Source organism: Sclerotinia sclerotiorum, genomic scaffold (assembly GCF_000146945.2).
Source record: "Sclerotinia sclerotiorum 1980 UF-70 scaffold_5 genomic scaffold, whole genome shotgun sequence".
In the NCBI taxonomy this organism is placed as follows: domain Eukaryota; kingdom Fungi; phylum Ascomycota; class Leotiomycetes; order Helotiales; family Sclerotiniaceae; genus Sclerotinia; species Sclerotinia sclerotiorum.
The window spans coordinates 1702640-1719507 of record NW_001820831.1 but is presented as its reverse complement, the minus strand read 5'-3'; the positions used below and the strand labels follow the sequence as shown (position 1 = coordinate 1719507).

General features: G+C 41.6%; 9 protein-coding genes across 9 annotated transcripts; 5 read left to right on the top strand and 4 right to left on the bottom strand.

Annotated features, from left to right (window-relative positions):
- Positions 1–1735: 1735 nt before the first annotated feature.
- On the top strand, positions 1736–2243 carry SS1G_04640 (predicted protein; the record flags this gene model as incomplete). The annotated part of the gene is made up of 2 exons (XM_001594782.1): positions 1736–1861; positions 2169–2243. 2 exons carry the CDS (start codon positions 1736–1738, stop codon positions 2241–2243), a joined length of 201 nt encoding a protein of 66 aa, XP_001594832.1.
- Positions 2244–2639: 396 nt separating this feature from the next.
- SS1G_04639 (hypothetical protein) lies at positions 2640–4285 on the top strand (the record flags this gene model as incomplete). The annotated part of the gene is made up of 4 exons (XM_001594781.1): positions 2640–2937; positions 3185–3743; positions 3878–3937; positions 4036–4285. The coding sequence occupies 4 exons, from the start codon at positions 2640–2642 to the stop codon at positions 4283–4285; spliced, it is 1167 nt and encodes a 388-aa protein (XP_001594831.1).
- Positions 4286–4684: 399 nt separating this feature from the next.
- On the bottom strand, positions 4685–5530 carry SS1G_04638 (predicted protein; the record flags this gene model as incomplete). Its single annotated transcript, XM_001594780.1, has 4 exons — positions 4685–4760; positions 4859–4884; positions 5164–5210; positions 5497–5530. 4 exons carry the CDS (start codon positions 5528–5530, stop codon positions 4685–4687), a joined length of 183 nt encoding a protein of 60 aa, XP_001594830.1.
- Positions 5531–6667: 1137 nt separating this feature from the next.
- Positions 6668–6838, top strand: SS1G_04637 (hypothetical protein; the record flags this gene model as incomplete). The annotated part of the gene is made up of 1 exon (XM_001594779.1): positions 6668–6838. One exon carries the CDS (start codon positions 6668–6670, stop codon positions 6836–6838), a length of 171 nt encoding a protein of 56 aa, XP_001594829.1.
- Positions 6839–7533: 695 nt separating this feature from the next.
- SS1G_04636 (predicted protein) lies at positions 7534–7689 on the top strand (the record flags this gene model as incomplete). The annotated part of the gene is made up of 1 exon (XM_001594778.1): positions 7534–7689. One exon carries the CDS (start codon positions 7534–7536, stop codon positions 7687–7689), a length of 156 nt encoding a protein of 51 aa, XP_001594828.1.
- Positions 7690–8329: 640 nt separating this feature from the next.
- On the bottom strand, positions 8330–10529 carry SS1G_04635 (hypothetical protein; the record flags this gene model as incomplete). The annotated part of the gene is made up of 4 exons (XM_001594777.1): positions 8330–8615; positions 8670–9025; positions 9381–9914; positions 10515–10529. 4 exons carry the CDS (start codon positions 10527–10529, stop codon positions 8330–8332), a joined length of 1191 nt encoding a protein of 396 aa, XP_001594827.1.
- A 370-nt stretch (positions 10530–10899) lies between these two features.
- On the bottom strand, positions 10900–11182 carry SS1G_04634 (predicted protein; the record flags this gene model as incomplete). Its single annotated transcript, XM_001594776.1, has 2 exons — positions 10900–10954; positions 11148–11182. 2 exons carry the CDS (start codon positions 11180–11182, stop codon positions 10900–10902), a joined length of 90 nt encoding a protein of 29 aa, XP_001594826.1.
- Positions 11183–13697: 2515 nt separating this feature from the next.
- SS1G_04633 (predicted protein) lies at positions 13698–14078 on the bottom strand (the record flags this gene model as incomplete). Its single annotated transcript, XM_001594775.1, has 2 exons — positions 13698–13823; positions 14013–14078. The coding sequence occupies 2 exons, from the start codon at positions 14076–14078 to the stop codon at positions 13698–13700; spliced, it is 192 nt and encodes a 63-aa protein (XP_001594825.1).
- A 2148-nt stretch (positions 14079–16226) lies between these two features.
- On the top strand, positions 16227–16783 carry SS1G_04632 (predicted protein; the record flags this gene model as incomplete). The annotated part of the gene is made up of 2 exons (XM_001594774.1): positions 16227–16305; positions 16635–16783. 2 exons carry the CDS (start codon positions 16227–16229, stop codon positions 16781–16783), a joined length of 228 nt encoding a protein of 75 aa, XP_001594824.1.
- Positions 16784–16868: the final 85 nt, after the last annotated feature.

The window sequence follows — 16868 nt, the reverse complement described above, 5'->3', positions numbered from 1 at the left end:
CTTGCATGTAGAAATTCATTAGTTTCTGCCCATCTATGTATGTATGTGTAGGCTTCAGAAGATGATAATTGGATGGCGATGCCCTATTTTTTCGAAGAAAGGGAAGAGATATTTTGTTATGATTGAACTTTGATGCCTCTGGGGAAATGAAAAGAGGGCTTCATAAATTCATAACTTCATAATTCACCGTTGGCATGGGAAAGATTTGATATCTTTAGGTAGGTATCTAGGGACTTACTTACCTACCTACCTAGATAGAAGAGGAAAAATTAAAATTAAATTATATCAACGTGTCAATTGGAACTATTCGCAAAAGGTCGAGACTCTCCTGGTGCTGGTGAGAATAGATTATTTTGCCGCCCGTGCCTTTTTAGTCCAATCGTGATGCCAGCCATGTATAGAGTATGTATAGAATGAATGCGCAAACGAGCAAATGAAGATTGGATGGACGAACGATCGAACGATTGAGCGAATTGATGGAGGGTTGCTGTAGATAGGGTAGATGGTAAGATCTTACAAACAGCGTTTTGTTTGGTAGCGGTTTGCTTTCCATCATTGATTACATCAAGTTGTAAGTTTTATCGCTTAGAGATTGTTTTCCTCTCTATATACTGTATCTTTCAGGATAGATAACATATGATACATAATATGCCAGAAAGATGATACCGGTACTAGATAGCTATAGGCACTCAGGAATCGAAGAAGCCTTCTCAATAAACCCCACCTCTAATCAAACCTAATTGATCCTTTCATAGGCATACATTATAAACATACCAAATATCGGCCATGCCGGGTTGTCCAAACGAAAGTGGATTTCTTGCCTTGGCAACCACCAGGGCCTTCTGGTCATGGTCGTGCAATGTTGTGTTATCTATCACATGATTGTTATACCACGTGCGACAGACAGCTTTTGAGGGATTTCGTCCGAGGTCTGGCAATGTCATGTCATGGTTGCTATGTTACTACTGTACTTAATACTTTGTATTTCCGAGCATTTGTTCCTGGGTCTTTGGCTGTGAGATTGATGGGGTGCACCGCATGGAGGGAATGTGAATGTATGGTTATGGTACACAGGGTGATTGCGGGAGTAATGGGTATTTATTTGTAGATAGTGTCTTTTATTCGAATTCATTCTCTAGAAACTACATGATACCTTGATTTCTAGAGGTCAGGAAAGAATATCTACCTTCACCTATGTATCTTCTATTGTATCTTTACTTCAATGTTTGACTTTAGTCAGCCAGCCTCTAATTAATCATCAACATATTTTTATTTCCCCAAACCATCCACTTCAGCTCACTCCTACGTCCTACGTCCCACAAAACCGCAATCACGACTATCCTTCTCGTACCCTCATCCGGGACTTCCAACATGCACACTCTTTACGGGCTCTTCGGGGATCAAACGTTACACCCTCAGATACATAATCCTCTATGAGTCTCCCAAAAACCCCAGACATCCCCAACTACACAGCCAGAAAATCCCCTCTAATGAAAACCGCAACACAAAATAAAGTATCCGTGACCCGTAACCCCCCAAAATCATTCTCTCACACGGCCTACTTCTCGTGCAAAACATGGCATTCCAAACACAGCATACTTCATTCGCGTGCTCTTGACTCGGTCTATGAATGCATATCGATCATATGTAGAGTTACTCTATATAGTACCTTCATGCAAACAAATGTAAGATTACCTCTGTCATATCTATCTCAGCATCATACCTGTGTTACGCGATGACCCTGATAATCCCAATCCCATGTACCTGTGAACCAAGCGGACGGGAGATCCCATACCAGAATGCCGTTGTCGAAATTGCAATAAGTGGTTTAAACCTATGGGGATCTCAGACTGGCAAGTTCGTGAGTTTCTTGGTGCACGGTTGTGTAGGATGTGTATTTACGAGCGATCGATGGTGCTTTGGTGTTTTAGGTAGGGGGTTTTCGCTTCTAGATTTTGGGTAATGTTTATCCGTTGTTCCGCTTTGACGTCGTGCTAGGCTAGGTCGTTAGGATGGGTGTGGTATAATTATGTTCGCGTTTGTTTCAGCTTGTCTTTGGATTTGTTGGCGAGTAATTTGGAGGTTCTGTGCAAGATGGCGGTGTACATGGTGATAATAGTGACCCTCATGTCGATGTTGATGTTGATATCGGTTGTAGCTGATGATAGGCTTGTTATCACGACGTCGTATCGTGGTTTGATGTTGATTGTTCAAAGTTGGACGAATATTTTGAAGATTTATGAGCTTATAATGGATAGTTATCATAATCGCCGGGTTGGATAAGAGATGTTGGAATCCGAGCTACAGAGCCTCCGACTTGTAGGATCTTTATGTTTCTGGTACAGTCGATTACCACGTGTTAGTACACTTGTATCGAACATATGGTTGCATCATTTCTGCTTCTAACCCTATATACATGTGTTTCGAGCTCCAGTAACACTCGATAGTGATCATGTACCTATGTAACTGTGCGTAGTCTTATATTGTCATTCTAGTGCTCATTGTCGCCAATATTGGAACATCGGCAAGATCAAAAGACTAGTTTTCGCTATGTGTTTCTTGCAAACTGAGATGTCTACTGTGATACTTTACGTACAAGCTCTATTTCCACCTTCCATAAAACTGTTCCCATTCTTATCATGAAGCTCTCCATAGACTGGCTCGCCCTCTTCCTAGGGAGCTGGATTACTTCAGTACAGTCTATGTGTCCAACAATCCTCGAGCCAGCATATCCTGCTCCATCCCTAGCAGCAGGGTGGTCAGCTCAATTAATCGCCCAAGGTCTAAGTAGACCACGCACCATTCTTTTCGACACGAATGGAGGCCTTCTAATTCTCCAACAAGGAGTCGGTATCGCCCATATAAAATGGACTGATGATGGAAGTACATGTTTACAAAACCCAGTACAGACAATCGTTGTTGGCTCTACTGTTGTATGTCCGTTCTTTTTCTGTGTCGAATGTGCTCGAGAATTGGCGTGGTAAAGTGCTAATATACTTATGGCTCAATCATGGAATGGCTCTAAGCAATGATGGAAAAACTCTATATGCCTCATCAAGCAACAATGTATACGCATGGAATTACACAGCAGCAACCGGCACAGTAGGAAGCTCCAGCCAAATCATCATAACAAACAGTACGTCTCCATTCCCTCTCCACATCACCCTAAACCCACCATCTCCAGTGACAAACGACGACTCAACCACCCGCTCCCTTCTCACCACCAAACTCACCCCCAACCAACTCCTCATCTCCAGAGGCACAACCCTCAACATCGACCCCGAAGCCGAACTCCCCTCCACAGGCCACTGCCAACTAAAATCCTTCAACCTCTCCACCCTAACCCCCGAATCCCCCCCCTACAACTTCACCACCTCAGGTCATCTCCTCGCAACCGGTCTGCGCAATTCAGTCGGTCTAGCCGAAGAACCCCTCTTCGGTGGTATCTATTCCGTTGAAAACGGGCCCGGAAACATGACACGTAACAACATCGACATTCATCTCTATAATCCAGGGGAAGAATTAAATTTCCACGGATATTTGAATGGGAGTTCGGAGAATCAAGGTGCTAATTATGGATTCCCGTATTGTTTTGCCGTGTGGAATGAGTTGGATGTGGGTGGGGGGTTGCGCGTCGGTGACCAGTTTAGTATGGTGCAGAATAAGTCGAGTAATGATACTTGGTGTAATAATGTGGAGGTGCATGTTGCGCCTAAGTTGACGTTTGCGGCGCATTCGGCCCCGTGAGTTTGGGATTTCTGTTTTGGGGGGTTTTGGAGAGCTTGGTTGCGAGATGGGTGTTAAAGAAAAATGAGTGGTGGAGAAGATTAGGGGTATAGAGGTTGAATGGATATGCTGACTTGATATGTGATTGTAGGTTAGATATGATATTTCTAGCAAACGGAACAGAGGCATTTATTAGTTTCCACGGAAGTTTGTACGTCTCATTCCTTCCCTCTCCTCTCCCCCTCCCCTCCCTCCACCTTCCTTCATTCTCCTATCCAAACCAACTAACCCCCTCCCCCCAAACCCCAGAGAAACCACACCCCCCGTCGGCTACCGCATCTCCTCAATAACCTTCAACCCCACCACCGGTCTTCCTACTTCACCCTCCACATCCACGATATCCACCAGTGACATCATCTCAAACTCAAACTCTTCATTTTGTCCGGGTAATTGTTTTAGACCGGTTGGTATGGCGTTGGATGGTTTGGGTAGATTGTTTGTTAGTAGTGATGCGACGGGGGAGATTTGGGTTGTGGTTAGAATGGGGAGTGTGGGGTAGGAGAGGGGGAGGAGGAGGAGGAACAGGAAGAGTGAGAGGGGCTAGAGGGTGGGTGGATGAGGATGAGAGTTGTGTTGGGGAAATGGGGAGGGTGGATGTAATGGGATTCCGGGAGGTATTTTGGTGATGGTCAATAAGGTGTGGATGCTGCTGGTATGTATGGATATTATGGTCAAGGAAAGAAGTAAACATGTGGGACAAACGGCTCAACGACGTTTGACATATAGGTTTACATAATCTGATGACTTTACCATATTAAAAGAATCAAAATTCTACTCCAAAGAAATTCCGATCAGAGATTAACTGGTGAGTATGAATATGGTATTAATGGTCATGTCCGGGCAGCAAGTCTAAAAGTAAGTCTTTCTCAAAATGAACTAAAACTGCAGTATATTCATTCTATTCCTGATACGCATAACTGTGAATAGTAGTAATAGAATCATGACGAAATTGATCATCATTGCCGTGTTTCTCACTAATATGATAATAAGCTATTAATTGATAGGGAGTAATAGATCTATCTACCTTTCGATATAAAGGATTGACAAAAAGCCCTCACTAAGAAATTCTCACTGTGCAGAATTTGCCCCCTCGAGCATCTACTCTTTCCTTTGTCAGCTCTTGCTAAAGACTAAAATCGCCTGTTTCTTTTGATATACTAAGCTAAATTATAGCCAAACTAAGATTCACTTGCTAGATAGTGAATTGGCTTGGAGGGCATTGGAGAAGGAATTGACAATGATAATTACCCATCTATCCATTAACACAATATCGATGAATGAAATTAATCACACACTAAATTTAAGTTTGAAGAAGTATGAATTTGACAGATCCGAATTGGGACATGGTGAAGTGTTATGAGTGAGGCCTTGATATACCCTTTTCTCAAACACCGATACACTAAACCGCAACCTCCCTCCCCTATCTTATTTTCGGTAATTAACAATGTTAGATTCGCTGTATTAGTGAAATTAGTGAATTTAGCTGCACCAACTCTATTTAAAAAGCGATTGCCGAACTGTAAAATTATACATATGACTCAATACACATTAACTGCACACTTTTGAACAATTACATTTTCTCCCACGTACAAATATTTGGCAACTCCCTTTACTTTCGTTTCAATTGCAACCTTCCAAGACTTGTTTCTTGATAATAGATAAAGTACTAGAACGAGATCACAACAAGATGGCCACATATCCAATACTCACCCCCGCCGATGTTGAAATCCTCAGGAAAAGCCATCACCTAAAGCCAGTATATGAAAGGAGACTGTAAGCATCAATCCTCATTGTGAATTCAAAGTTTCCGGCTAACCTAGACAATACGAAAGATTCATGAAGCGCATCCTCGATTATACTATCATACCCGAGTTCTTCGTAAGCGAGCAAACACTTCTGTATATCGGGTGGATAGCCGAACATGCCAAGAAAACCTGGAAAAGTTAGCTGCAGGAGCAAGAGAAAAGCCGGTCCAGGGTAACTCACCTGAAGTATGTATTAGGACACATCAATGTTTCAGAGATTAAAGAAAGTTTGGAAGCCTAGATTGCACTTGTAGATGTGGGGAGTTGTCACCACTGTGCTCATAGATGCGATAATGAACCCCGATAATGCAGATAGACGTGAGGTTGACGGAATCCGCGCAATGCTAGGTTAGGGACACGATTACGCTCAGATATATGGAGCTTTCTAAATTGCGGAGAGATAGCGCATCGAGGATGAACAGAGGAGGAACCTGGCGAATAATTCTGTATTTAATTTACTAGCCGTGACAGCGGCCAAAAAAAAAAGATATCAGCGATACATGCGCTGCCATCAGGTTATCGTCATTTTTAGAAGGCAATTCCGAAAGAGGGGTTTAAATTTTATACCAATGGAAGCGCCTACATGAGTCATTCCCGTGCACCGAAATATTTCGGAATTTTTAAGAAAAGCTAGGAGAACAAAATGTCTTACTCCTAATCTTAAAATCGGCAAGCTGTATGAAATTTATATCCGAAGATGAAATGCACTTTTCGCTTTAATCATCCATCCGAAATGCTATCCCAGATAGCACGTTAGGACGTCTACAACATATATTTATTCCCCTTTGGAGATGCATAGAAAGAAAAATCTCACGCTAGTCGATCATGTCAGTGGCTAAAGGAAAGTTAACCTCTAACTGAAGTTCGTAGATATCCTCTGATAATTGTACCAATAGCAAAGGCAACCAACGAAGCTGTAGCTCGGCAGCACGTCACGATTGAGAATTTATTGTATATAAAAGATAGGCAAGCGCGGCAATATCTCTTTTAAACACAAGCTACTTTGTAATCTTACGAGCTAGATGGGTGCGAGACGAAAGTAGTGACAGACATGATAGGCGAAAAACTTCGGATTAATGAATGTTTATTCATTCTTCGAAGTCCGTACGGATCCTGAGGTAGTCCTCAGCTTACGAGTTTGCATGAGGATGTTCAAATTGTCTAGGAGCTTCAAAATATCAGTGATCATTTTGATTTCAAATTTTGATTTATTTTTAAGGACATATAGGGGGCAGAGAGTCGCATGACTTTTCACCACGGCTTGAATTGAGGGTTTAGGTGGAAAATGGGAAGTGATTGCATTGTAATTGGGAGCTTGGATTGGCGATGTATTTTTGATTTCTACGGTTCGGGCGGTATAGAATGTGGTTGCATGGGGATAATTTGTTAAAACTTGATGAAATCACCATAGTTCGTTCCGCATGAAGTTTAAAAAGTATTCCGAGATTTGACCCCTGTATTAGATAATCAATAGAAATATATACAAAATCATAAAACCAAGAGTAAAGAATACAACATATTTCTAAACTACACTCAAAACTCTCTTTGAGTCAAAAGAAAGGAAGTCTATAATACCATCTAGAAATTATTGTTATACACAAACACCATGAGAATTCTTGATATCTCTTGATATTACTCGGGACGACACCAAGTACTCAGAAATAACACCCGCCTCTATTACCACCAAGTCTACACTTCTAATCATCCCGATCCTAGCTGCTCCAATACATGACTCGAAAATATTTGGGTAGGGAAAGGCGCGGAATGATGATAATTCTGCTTGAGCAGCGTACATTCTTACAACAGGAGCGTTACGGATACAAGGAGCAACAAAAAGATTCTACTGATCAATCTACTATTCATGCAATCCTCATATAAAAATCATTCTAATCCTCTCTGCGACTCTCTGCTTACCAAGTTTTCAAGATAGCCGAGTATCAAAATGACTTTATTTGGCACGGTGTCTCATCCATCCCGCAAGGCTGCAGCGAAGGTGAATTGCAATGATATCAGTCCCTTGTTTCAGTGGTGCTTGACATTGTCGTTTTCCTTACATGAGAAGCTTAGATATGCTAGCAATGGTATGAGTGCGGAGTAAAATCATCTATATAACTATCAAACAACACCAGGTTGCATATACGGAACTATTGCTGTTATAGTAGAGCAGACACATTGACACCCACTCGCGATGCGATCAACGAGGTATCATTTCTATATTACGTATCCACTGCGACCAATTTACTTCACTCCTGTACAAGTTTCCTGCTTTTCATTTCCACTTGCCTTTCTCCATTCCTTGATAGGCATTTCACCTTCCGCAGATCAAATTCATTTCCATCCTTCAATGCGACTAACAATCTTCCTCATGCAAGATCTACGCACCCAATTTTCAACCACAAGAACCACAACTCGCGAATGACTATGAAACCAATGCCAAATTACAGAAATAAAAACAACTATGCTAATCCCTTATAAAAGCTCGCCTTTCCCCAATGAATCGAACACCCGCAGCGCTATAAGAAGATAATACAACAACGCACATGATATTATGGATTTCAAGAGCCTAACGAGTTACTCAACTACGGCCCATTGAATTGCGGACGTCGTTCAAGCTCTGTCCACTAAACTTTGTCTAGTGAACGTATATTTGTAAGCCAAGCCGAATATATTCCTTGAAAAGAGAAAAACACAAATTGTAGGGTATGAAAACAAAGGAAACAATTTTGAGAAATAGGTCATCAACGTAGGCCGATAACACTCATCTCCAATGTCCACACCCTTCGAATCCACACCTTTAACTTCCCCTCTACACCTTCTACATTCTCCAATTCTACGCCCTCCCACCAACATCTTCTCGCAGGTTTTCTCCAGAAAAGCAGCAGCTTTTGTGCCATACCCACAGCATTACCACCCATCTCGTTACCACGAATGTCAGTTCGAAGACGAGCTAATGCGAGACTACATATAACAGCTTTGTTTGGCTCTCCTGCTCGATGACCCCAGTGATCATCGTGGTTGAAACCCCTATTTTCATGTTAGTTCTGTACTTGCTGGTTATGTTAATGCAAATGGACATACCCAGCAGTTAACATTTCAATCAAATGCTGCTCTGTTGTACCAGTTTCCTCACTTCTTCTCAAGCCAGAAAATATACCATCTTGTTTCAACAGCGCCTTTCCAGCCGCTCTCTTCACCTCAATCATTTCCGGTTGTTCGATATCAGCCCTGGGAGGAATCGCATAGAAATCTAAGTCTTCCCTCAAAACAATTATGCCAGCTCTATCCTGTAACATCTCCCTAGCAGATCCTGCCATTGGCTCAATTGGTACAGTGTCTGTTTCTGGTCCCGCGGATGGTGAGTTTGAACCTGATGGAATCGTTTGCGCTACGTTGCGAAAGAATTCAAGCATGTATTGTAATGATGCAGGATCGTACTGAGAGAAAGTGTCAGCTATATGCATGTCTAAATTTGACAGTATATTGCGAATAAATAATGGAGTATCACGGACATCAACCTGGAAGGCATCTCCTTCATGGTAGGTACTCAAATGTCCATCGGGTAGTAGACCATTGGGAAAGAGTGATAGGAGAACGAATTCGGGCAGTGTTAGGAGTTCATCTCGAGATAGTGTGAATCGGGTTCCGCTAAATTTGGGGATTAGTCTACGTAAATTCACGAACTCCATATTCCATATATATCATACCGAAGGTCCATCGTGATGTTCTCATCGGCGCCAACATCTAAAAATGTCAATAATCATTTCATCTAACAATTGATGAAAATCAAACTTTACCTCCAAGCGTATTTATAGGTGCTGCACCTTGCTGGACTTGAGTAATAATACTCGCAGCTCCTCCGGCGGCCGCCATCAGATATGTAAAGCCGTCGAGCGGACTTGAACCTTCCGAATATGCAGGTGGTGGTTCGCTTTCGTCGTCTTTTTTTGAGGATTCGCCTTTATTGTCCTGGGGTAATGCAGCTTTTGTTTCCGCCTCGACGTCTCTTGAGGATGTAGAAGCTTCGAGAGCCTGTCTATTTTGATCGGACGCGATAAGAACGTATTCCGGGGCAGCAGTAGACGTAGATAGAGATGCGCCTGCTTCAGTAACGGCAACCTTGTAAGCCTCGACAGCTTCTGCAGTTGAGGTATAGAGGGAAGAAAAGGGCGGGGGCCGTGGCGAGGAAGGCGTCGGTTGTAATGGTTCTGAAATGGGGTATCTAGGGGGTGGTGAATGACTGCGATCTAACTCTTCCTCCAACTTCAATTCGTGCTCTTCTGCTGCGATATTGTCTAGCCCAACGGACGGACCGTCGATGGCTCTCTGCGTATTGGACAACGTGGTTGCTGAGATTTTTGGAAGTGGATTTAAAATTTAGATTTGATACAAGGATTAAAGTTAAATTGATTGAATTCCGGAAATTGATGTTTGGCACAGAAATATGAACCAGAGAATGGACAATCGTTGGTGCGAGATGTATTGAGTGTTGTGTATAATTGATCGTGATCAGTTTAGGAGTGTTTACATAAGGAAGAAGTGCTATAAAGGGCTTAGCGTCATCACATATTGTCTGTGCATAACTTAAATTAAGTGCTATGATTGGTAGGCGCAGGGCGCTTAGAGGTGTTATTAAACATCATCATTATCTATCAGATGAAGCAGATGAAGAAGATAGGTATTGTAAGACTTCCAGGTATTAAAGATAGTTATTGGATATTCATGTCTACAGAGTAGATACTCATGTCCTCGTACCACGTGATTGGTCATATATTAGATAAGGTACCGGCTATGAGAAGTGTAGCTCGAGACACCCTCACACATTTCCGGGGATGATCTCCAGCCTCCAGAACATCTATATCTGGATACATATGTCTGGATACTATTAGATACATAAATTCAATACTCACATCTGCACAAACTTACCTCCATACAGCCCATATTTGGATACTCATCTCGGAATATCCGTGGCTGCATAATACCTAGGCGGATCCATAACATCTATGACGATGCATCACATCTAGCTGAATACATGACATCTAGAAGATCTCTGCTGCTTTGAATTTCCAATAAGGCCGATGCAGGAGCAGCAGCAGCTGACTTACAAAATGCAATAGTCGGTAAAGTGTGCCCTCAATGCTGCTTTGTTCTTAATTGAGCAAGTATTGTATTGGTCAGTAAGCCTTGGACGCCCAATGTCTTTATAGATGTTGGATTTTGCCATGATATAGAATTAGATAGGATGAGAGGCGGTGGAATTACATCAGCTTTAACCTAAATGTCATCCCAGCATGTTGGTCATTTTTTCTTCTCAAGGAGTAGGAGTAGTCTCGAAGTTTTTACCAGCTCCATTGTAGGTGTTAATGCTGTTCATGGGACCACTTGTGAGCCTTAGTGGTGCTCCTACCTTGGCTATGTCGCAAAGTGACTGAGCAGAACCTAGTTCTAGTCATTCAGGAATGATAAGCGGAGATCCACATCATACCTTTGCTATTTCAGGACTGTTGATAACGAGATGACCAAAGGATTCATCACCATATCGTGGAATGATATGCGTACACCTCGAGTCCTATAGCAGTAACTTCATACTTCATCTCGTTATCTGCATGCGAAAGGGCTGAATGTCGTATCTCCGAAGCGCATACAGCGCTTTCATAGCTGTTTCTTCCAGACACTCAAAGTGATAACTACCTGAGCTCCGTTTAACTGCAAATAGACAGTACTGAGCAGGTGGTAATTTCCACAATTCAGTGAGAAGGCTCGGATGTGTTGTGAATTGTTGATTTCCTTAAAACAAATGAGAAACTCCTTGATATCGACAGCGATTCAGCTACTCAATGTCGCAATAACTTTCATAATGGATATCGAAATAACTTTTATAAAAGTATTCGCGGTAGTAGCCGTTGACCGATCTGAGAAATGCATATTTTAGTTAACACAATCACATCGCATCCTAGGTTGCGCTTCTTGGAGAATTTGGGCAGCAATATGGAGTAACTAAGCGCACATTTGAGTGCGGTTAGCTTGAAATTTATCTTCGGGGCACCGCTGAATGTGACTTTATTTCAAAAGATCCAGAACCATCCCTAGAAACAAGAACCTCGAAATTAAGGGAACTCCCCACTTAATTCTATGTTTTACAACCCTGAGGATCTTTACTGTGTGCACTATGTCTCTAAAACTCTGAAAGAAGATGTGGACTTTAGAGGTTTCAATAAGAGAGGAAACTCATAGCCTTGCAGCTACAGAGCTTACTTTCACGTCAGCCGAAAGGGGTAGAGCACGTCACTTCCCGTGGCACCACGAGTTTCAATTGCAACAATTTCTTGCGAAACTAGTCTGGTTGGAACGATTATATCTTCAGATGAACCAAAAAGCAAAAAATCACAGGGACGTGCTTCTTATGGCTCTAAGCCTGTAAAGGATTTAATAACTCGTGCATCAATACAGTTTTTGTAGCATGCATTGCACCACACCAACATTACCATTCCTTGCAGTGCGAATTCCTATCATTGAAACAATACCTTGATTAGCAATGACTAGCGAGGCAGTAGAATTTCATCCCAACACTTATTGGTCAAGCCTAAGAAAGGCTTGAAGGGATCCGAAATATTCACTATGTCGCTTCGTAGTCAAATTGAATTCCTATAATAGAATACATGTGCCCGCATTACCTCTTCCAAGCACGTAAAAACTTCTCTTGCCATCAATGAACTATGCATCAGGAAATTTGATACTGCAAGACATGGTAAGAAAGGTGACGACGATGACTTCCCTTCTAATAGAAAGTGGGATTTATCATTTAGAAGTCGTTATCCCATCAACCTCCGTAAAATATGACAATGAACATCGTCGTGATAAAATTAACAGTGCAGTTTTTGATGCCGAATTCACGGCACGCTGTCTAGTACCAATATTCCTCCTGATTTTCATCTTCGAAAGCAATCAGAAGTAGAAGATCTCATGAAATTTGCAAAGATGTTCATCTCCTTTAACATGGGCAAAATTAAGTTCTAAGAAAAAAGGTGGATGATAAATTACCAACCAACAAATCTTCCATCCATCTATTTGCCAACCTCAAACTTCGGTAAATCTTTTACACGCGTGATCAAAATTCATGTTAACTCTGAGTTGAAGAGCATTCCTCTTTCAATTACAAGGAAATGTCGTGGTGGAAGCATGGTCTCTAGAACGTTGTAAGATTATTAGCTATAGCACCACAAATATGGAGATAAAGAAATGTGACAGATCTGAATGAAATTTACTTCGCTTCCATACCTACTCAGGGTCCGATTTGAAGCAGTCTCCCACTTATTAATGTACCCGCTATCTTGTATTCTTTTCGGGATATAGTTTTCATGCAATATAAACTTGAATACGTAGCCATACCCTTGGATCAATATTATTGTTCCTGGGAACCTCTTCAGGATTTCAAAGTTTGCATGGACAGCATCACGTTTTTGCGAGAGAAAGAAGTGTATCTATATCTATTTCCATAATTTGATTAGCAGTAGAGGCGACGTCGAGGTTTGTGCGCGAATTCGTATAAGAAGGTGATGGGCTCACATTGCAAGAATAAATGCTACTAGAAGCTAAATAGATGGATATCTGCAAACGTGCTTGAATAACTTTTTATTGCACCCTATTTTCAGGGGTTTGAGGTTGGATAGATGCGTGGAGTAAGATATAATAATAAACAAAATGGAGATTGTAAGAAGAAAAAACGATCTTTTGAGGAAAAGTCAGGGTGATGGGTGCATAGAGTAATATGATAAGGGGATTAGCTTCCTTGTTTGGTATTCTTTTACAATGATCCCCAGGGCTCACTAGACCACCAAACGCAATGTGAGATCTAAACACGGGAAATACATGATATCATGTAACTTGAGTTCTTCTACATTACGAACGAGGTAAAGAATGTCGTTACGGTAACTACTTCTAAAACATAACATTTCTACCAATTAATAATCCACCCGAATTTCTCAATAATCAAAAACTGCAAAAACTCGAAAATAAAAACCTCCTCCAGACCTCCCTCTTCATTCTTTACTCCAGATGTGCTATCCCAAAGCCCATCTCAATCGACAAGTGCACATCTCATGTTCCCGTCTACTTGGCTCCAATTGCCAAAAGAGTGTCGTTGATCCCATCAACAACAGGCTCTAGCCCAAAAGGAGCCAAAAATGTCCACAGAAGTTGACGTGCTCGGAGAGTCATGGGTGTGGACGCAACGGTCTGGTTAATTAGCGTGTTAGTGGAGCTTTCCTAGGTATGAGAATGGAAAGAATTGAATGTGGAGAAGTGGACTCGCATCGTATTTGTCTACAACTCTGGTAGCTGTAGAGCCTTGGTTCTCGCCCGCGATGTTCTTCAATAGCTGTTAGTATGTGAAATGCGTGAAAAAGTACAGCAGCTAAGGCTCACAGCGATAGGAGCCGCCATGGCAAGGGGGAAAACGATTGCTGTGATGACGAATCGTTGGAGCTGCATTTTAAAGAATTGAGATGGCTTATGATAATTGAAGCTGTAACGGAGAAGAGTTTGATAGCTGTGATTGAATGGAAACAATGCCATATACAGCCCTTCTTTATATATTCTTGTCCACAGCAGTTGAAGGATCGCGAAGCTGTCATTTCCACCATCCAGCTTCCACGAGGTCGATCAAAGAAGGGTCGCCTACAACGTTGAACTCCACGAGGAAGGTACATGCTTCACTACGAAATCTTTGTATATTCAACTGAGAGATAACCGCAGCCAATTATTGGGCCCTGACGACATACCATATGCTGTCTGGAGGAAATATGGTTTCCCCGTTTTGGTGCTCAATGACATTGGTACGATGAACTCGTACCGGCGATCTGGTGCTTCAAGGGAAATCGTTCGTTTCAGATGTTGGTGTGCTCGATTCATCAATAATCTTCCTTGGACACAACCTCTAGCAAGTAATTTATTTGCGCAATGTGATGAATTGCCAACACGATATGTCACCTCATGGGAGTTGTATAATTAGCCATTGAACCACTTGACTCATCACCTTCGGTGGAAGTCGAAAGAAGCCCTTGGCCCCTGTTTGACAAGCTGACATTGATAGACCATCACAAGCGATCGAAGATCCAAGGGCACAATTGAATTTGACAAGCTGACAGAAATTTATCATTCTTTGGATCTTGACGCCATATCAGGGACCAAATCTCGAAATTGTGAGAGAAGTCATCCACAAAAAAATCCCGAAACTGAGAAACATTTCGGCCATTCCGAACCGAAGTTTCACTCATATCATCGGCTGGGCAATAATATTTTACAGCCGAAAGAAAAAGCAGAGGGACAAATTATAAAACCGCTCGCATAGAAGTTGCGAGACTAATAAAGGGACGATTTTGTCACCAAAATTTGAATCGAGGCAATAATTCCCGATTAAACTTCAAGGGCATTCTATTGAATACTTCTGGAAGCCTCTTGTGCTATTAGAATCGTCCCTAAAATGAGGTAGCTACACTGGGACGTGGAAGCACCTCCGGGGAATATTTATGAGAGTGATCCAATAAGAAGAAGATGGCATGAAAGCTCGATTGGTACAGCATAGGACGTGTGTGTATCATGTTTGATATTAATGCAGAATCTCAATGTCGTGCCCGTCGCTATGCGCCATGATGGCTGCTATTAATGAAAAGGTTTCGATAAGAGCGAAGGAATTCTAGCCATACAGCATTGGAGAAAAATGGTGACGGAGGCATCTCCGCAAGTTCCACAAAAGATATCGATCATGTTTGTGCATGTTTGAATGAAAGGGTCATTTCTTTGTGGTGTTAGTGCGGAGTAAGGAAAATGAGATGTGGTGGAACATCTGGCTTGGGGTTGGACATATATCTGAAGGGGATTAATAATTTGTCGCATTGTGTTTGTTTGTTTTGTATATATCTAGATTCGGGTGATATCTGATGGATTGAAAGAATAGTATACGTACTAGTACTATTATAGGTAGCAATATAGGAAGTAATTCGCGCTACGCTAGTAACCAATACAGTCGGTTAGACGATAGATATGCTAAGCAAGGGGTTTTCCGGGAACCTTTAGGCTCTACTTGCTTGTAGCACTAAATGCTTTGTGATCTTATCGAGGAGAATTCTGAAAGCTTTTCCACTGGAAGAGGGTTTACTACTAAGTAATTATCTAATGCATCGTGAAGCTAACCTAACTCCAGTGTAAGATTACTTTCCAGTCATGACATGCCATTTCAGTAGCATCAGAGATTATCTCGCTGGCTTCAAACTCTATGCATCATGTTATTCGAGGGGAGTTTCATGCGAATATTTCTTTCACCAATGCCTTTGTCAGTCTACCAATAAAGATATATTGATATTAGTTTGTGTTGTAACTGATGAAATCAAGATTTTAAGGGTCATACGAGATTCAAAGCTTTCGTTAAAGTCCGTTAGATTTCCAATAAAAGCGGTTAGCTCTCATTTAGGAGTTTCCTATGAAATACTACCCGCGCGTAAGATGAAAACCTAGTCGACTAGGATATGTTAAAAATGGTACCTGAGTACAAGTACTGTTAGTCTTTATAACGCCTGTGTTACATAGGTGGGTAGGTGGGTAGGTAGGAAAGTACCTTGGTTTATTCTAATCGATTAAATGATGACTGATAATAATGATATCTATGCTATCGATGCTGCCAATGCTGTTGCTGCTGTGGATGGTTTAGATAGATATTGCAGTATTATCCAGAAACTAATTACCTACCTAGTCTACCTAGTATCTGAGGAGCAGCTAGTTTTGTGGAACTTTGTGATGTCATTGAGGAATAATATTTCGTCATGTAACTCAAGAATTTCCTTGTTAGACATCAACTATCTAGAAAAGATTCTCCTTTTAACAATGAAAAACTCCCTGGGTAGATCAATGGAGAGCAACAACAATTGATCAACAAGAAATAATGACTAAACACGACTAAGTTCGTCTCTTCTTCATGTCCCGCCAATCACAACTAAACTACTAGAGTCTCCTTTCATTCTTATTATTTGCTTACGGATTATTTGCCGAAAGGTTCATATGGCAAAAATTGCAAAAATGGCAAGAGGAAAACCCACCCATCGGAGGCGGACATCCTCACCGGTGATTCGTCAAAATCCCAAATTTTGATCGGAGGTATCTCCACAAGATCCTTTTTCTGGAGTCTTACCCAAAATCCATGAGCAACCTCACCATTCTCAATTATAGAAGTCGTCGCTAATCCTGGAATATCATCACTTTTTTTCTTCCTTCAAAAAAATTTATCCA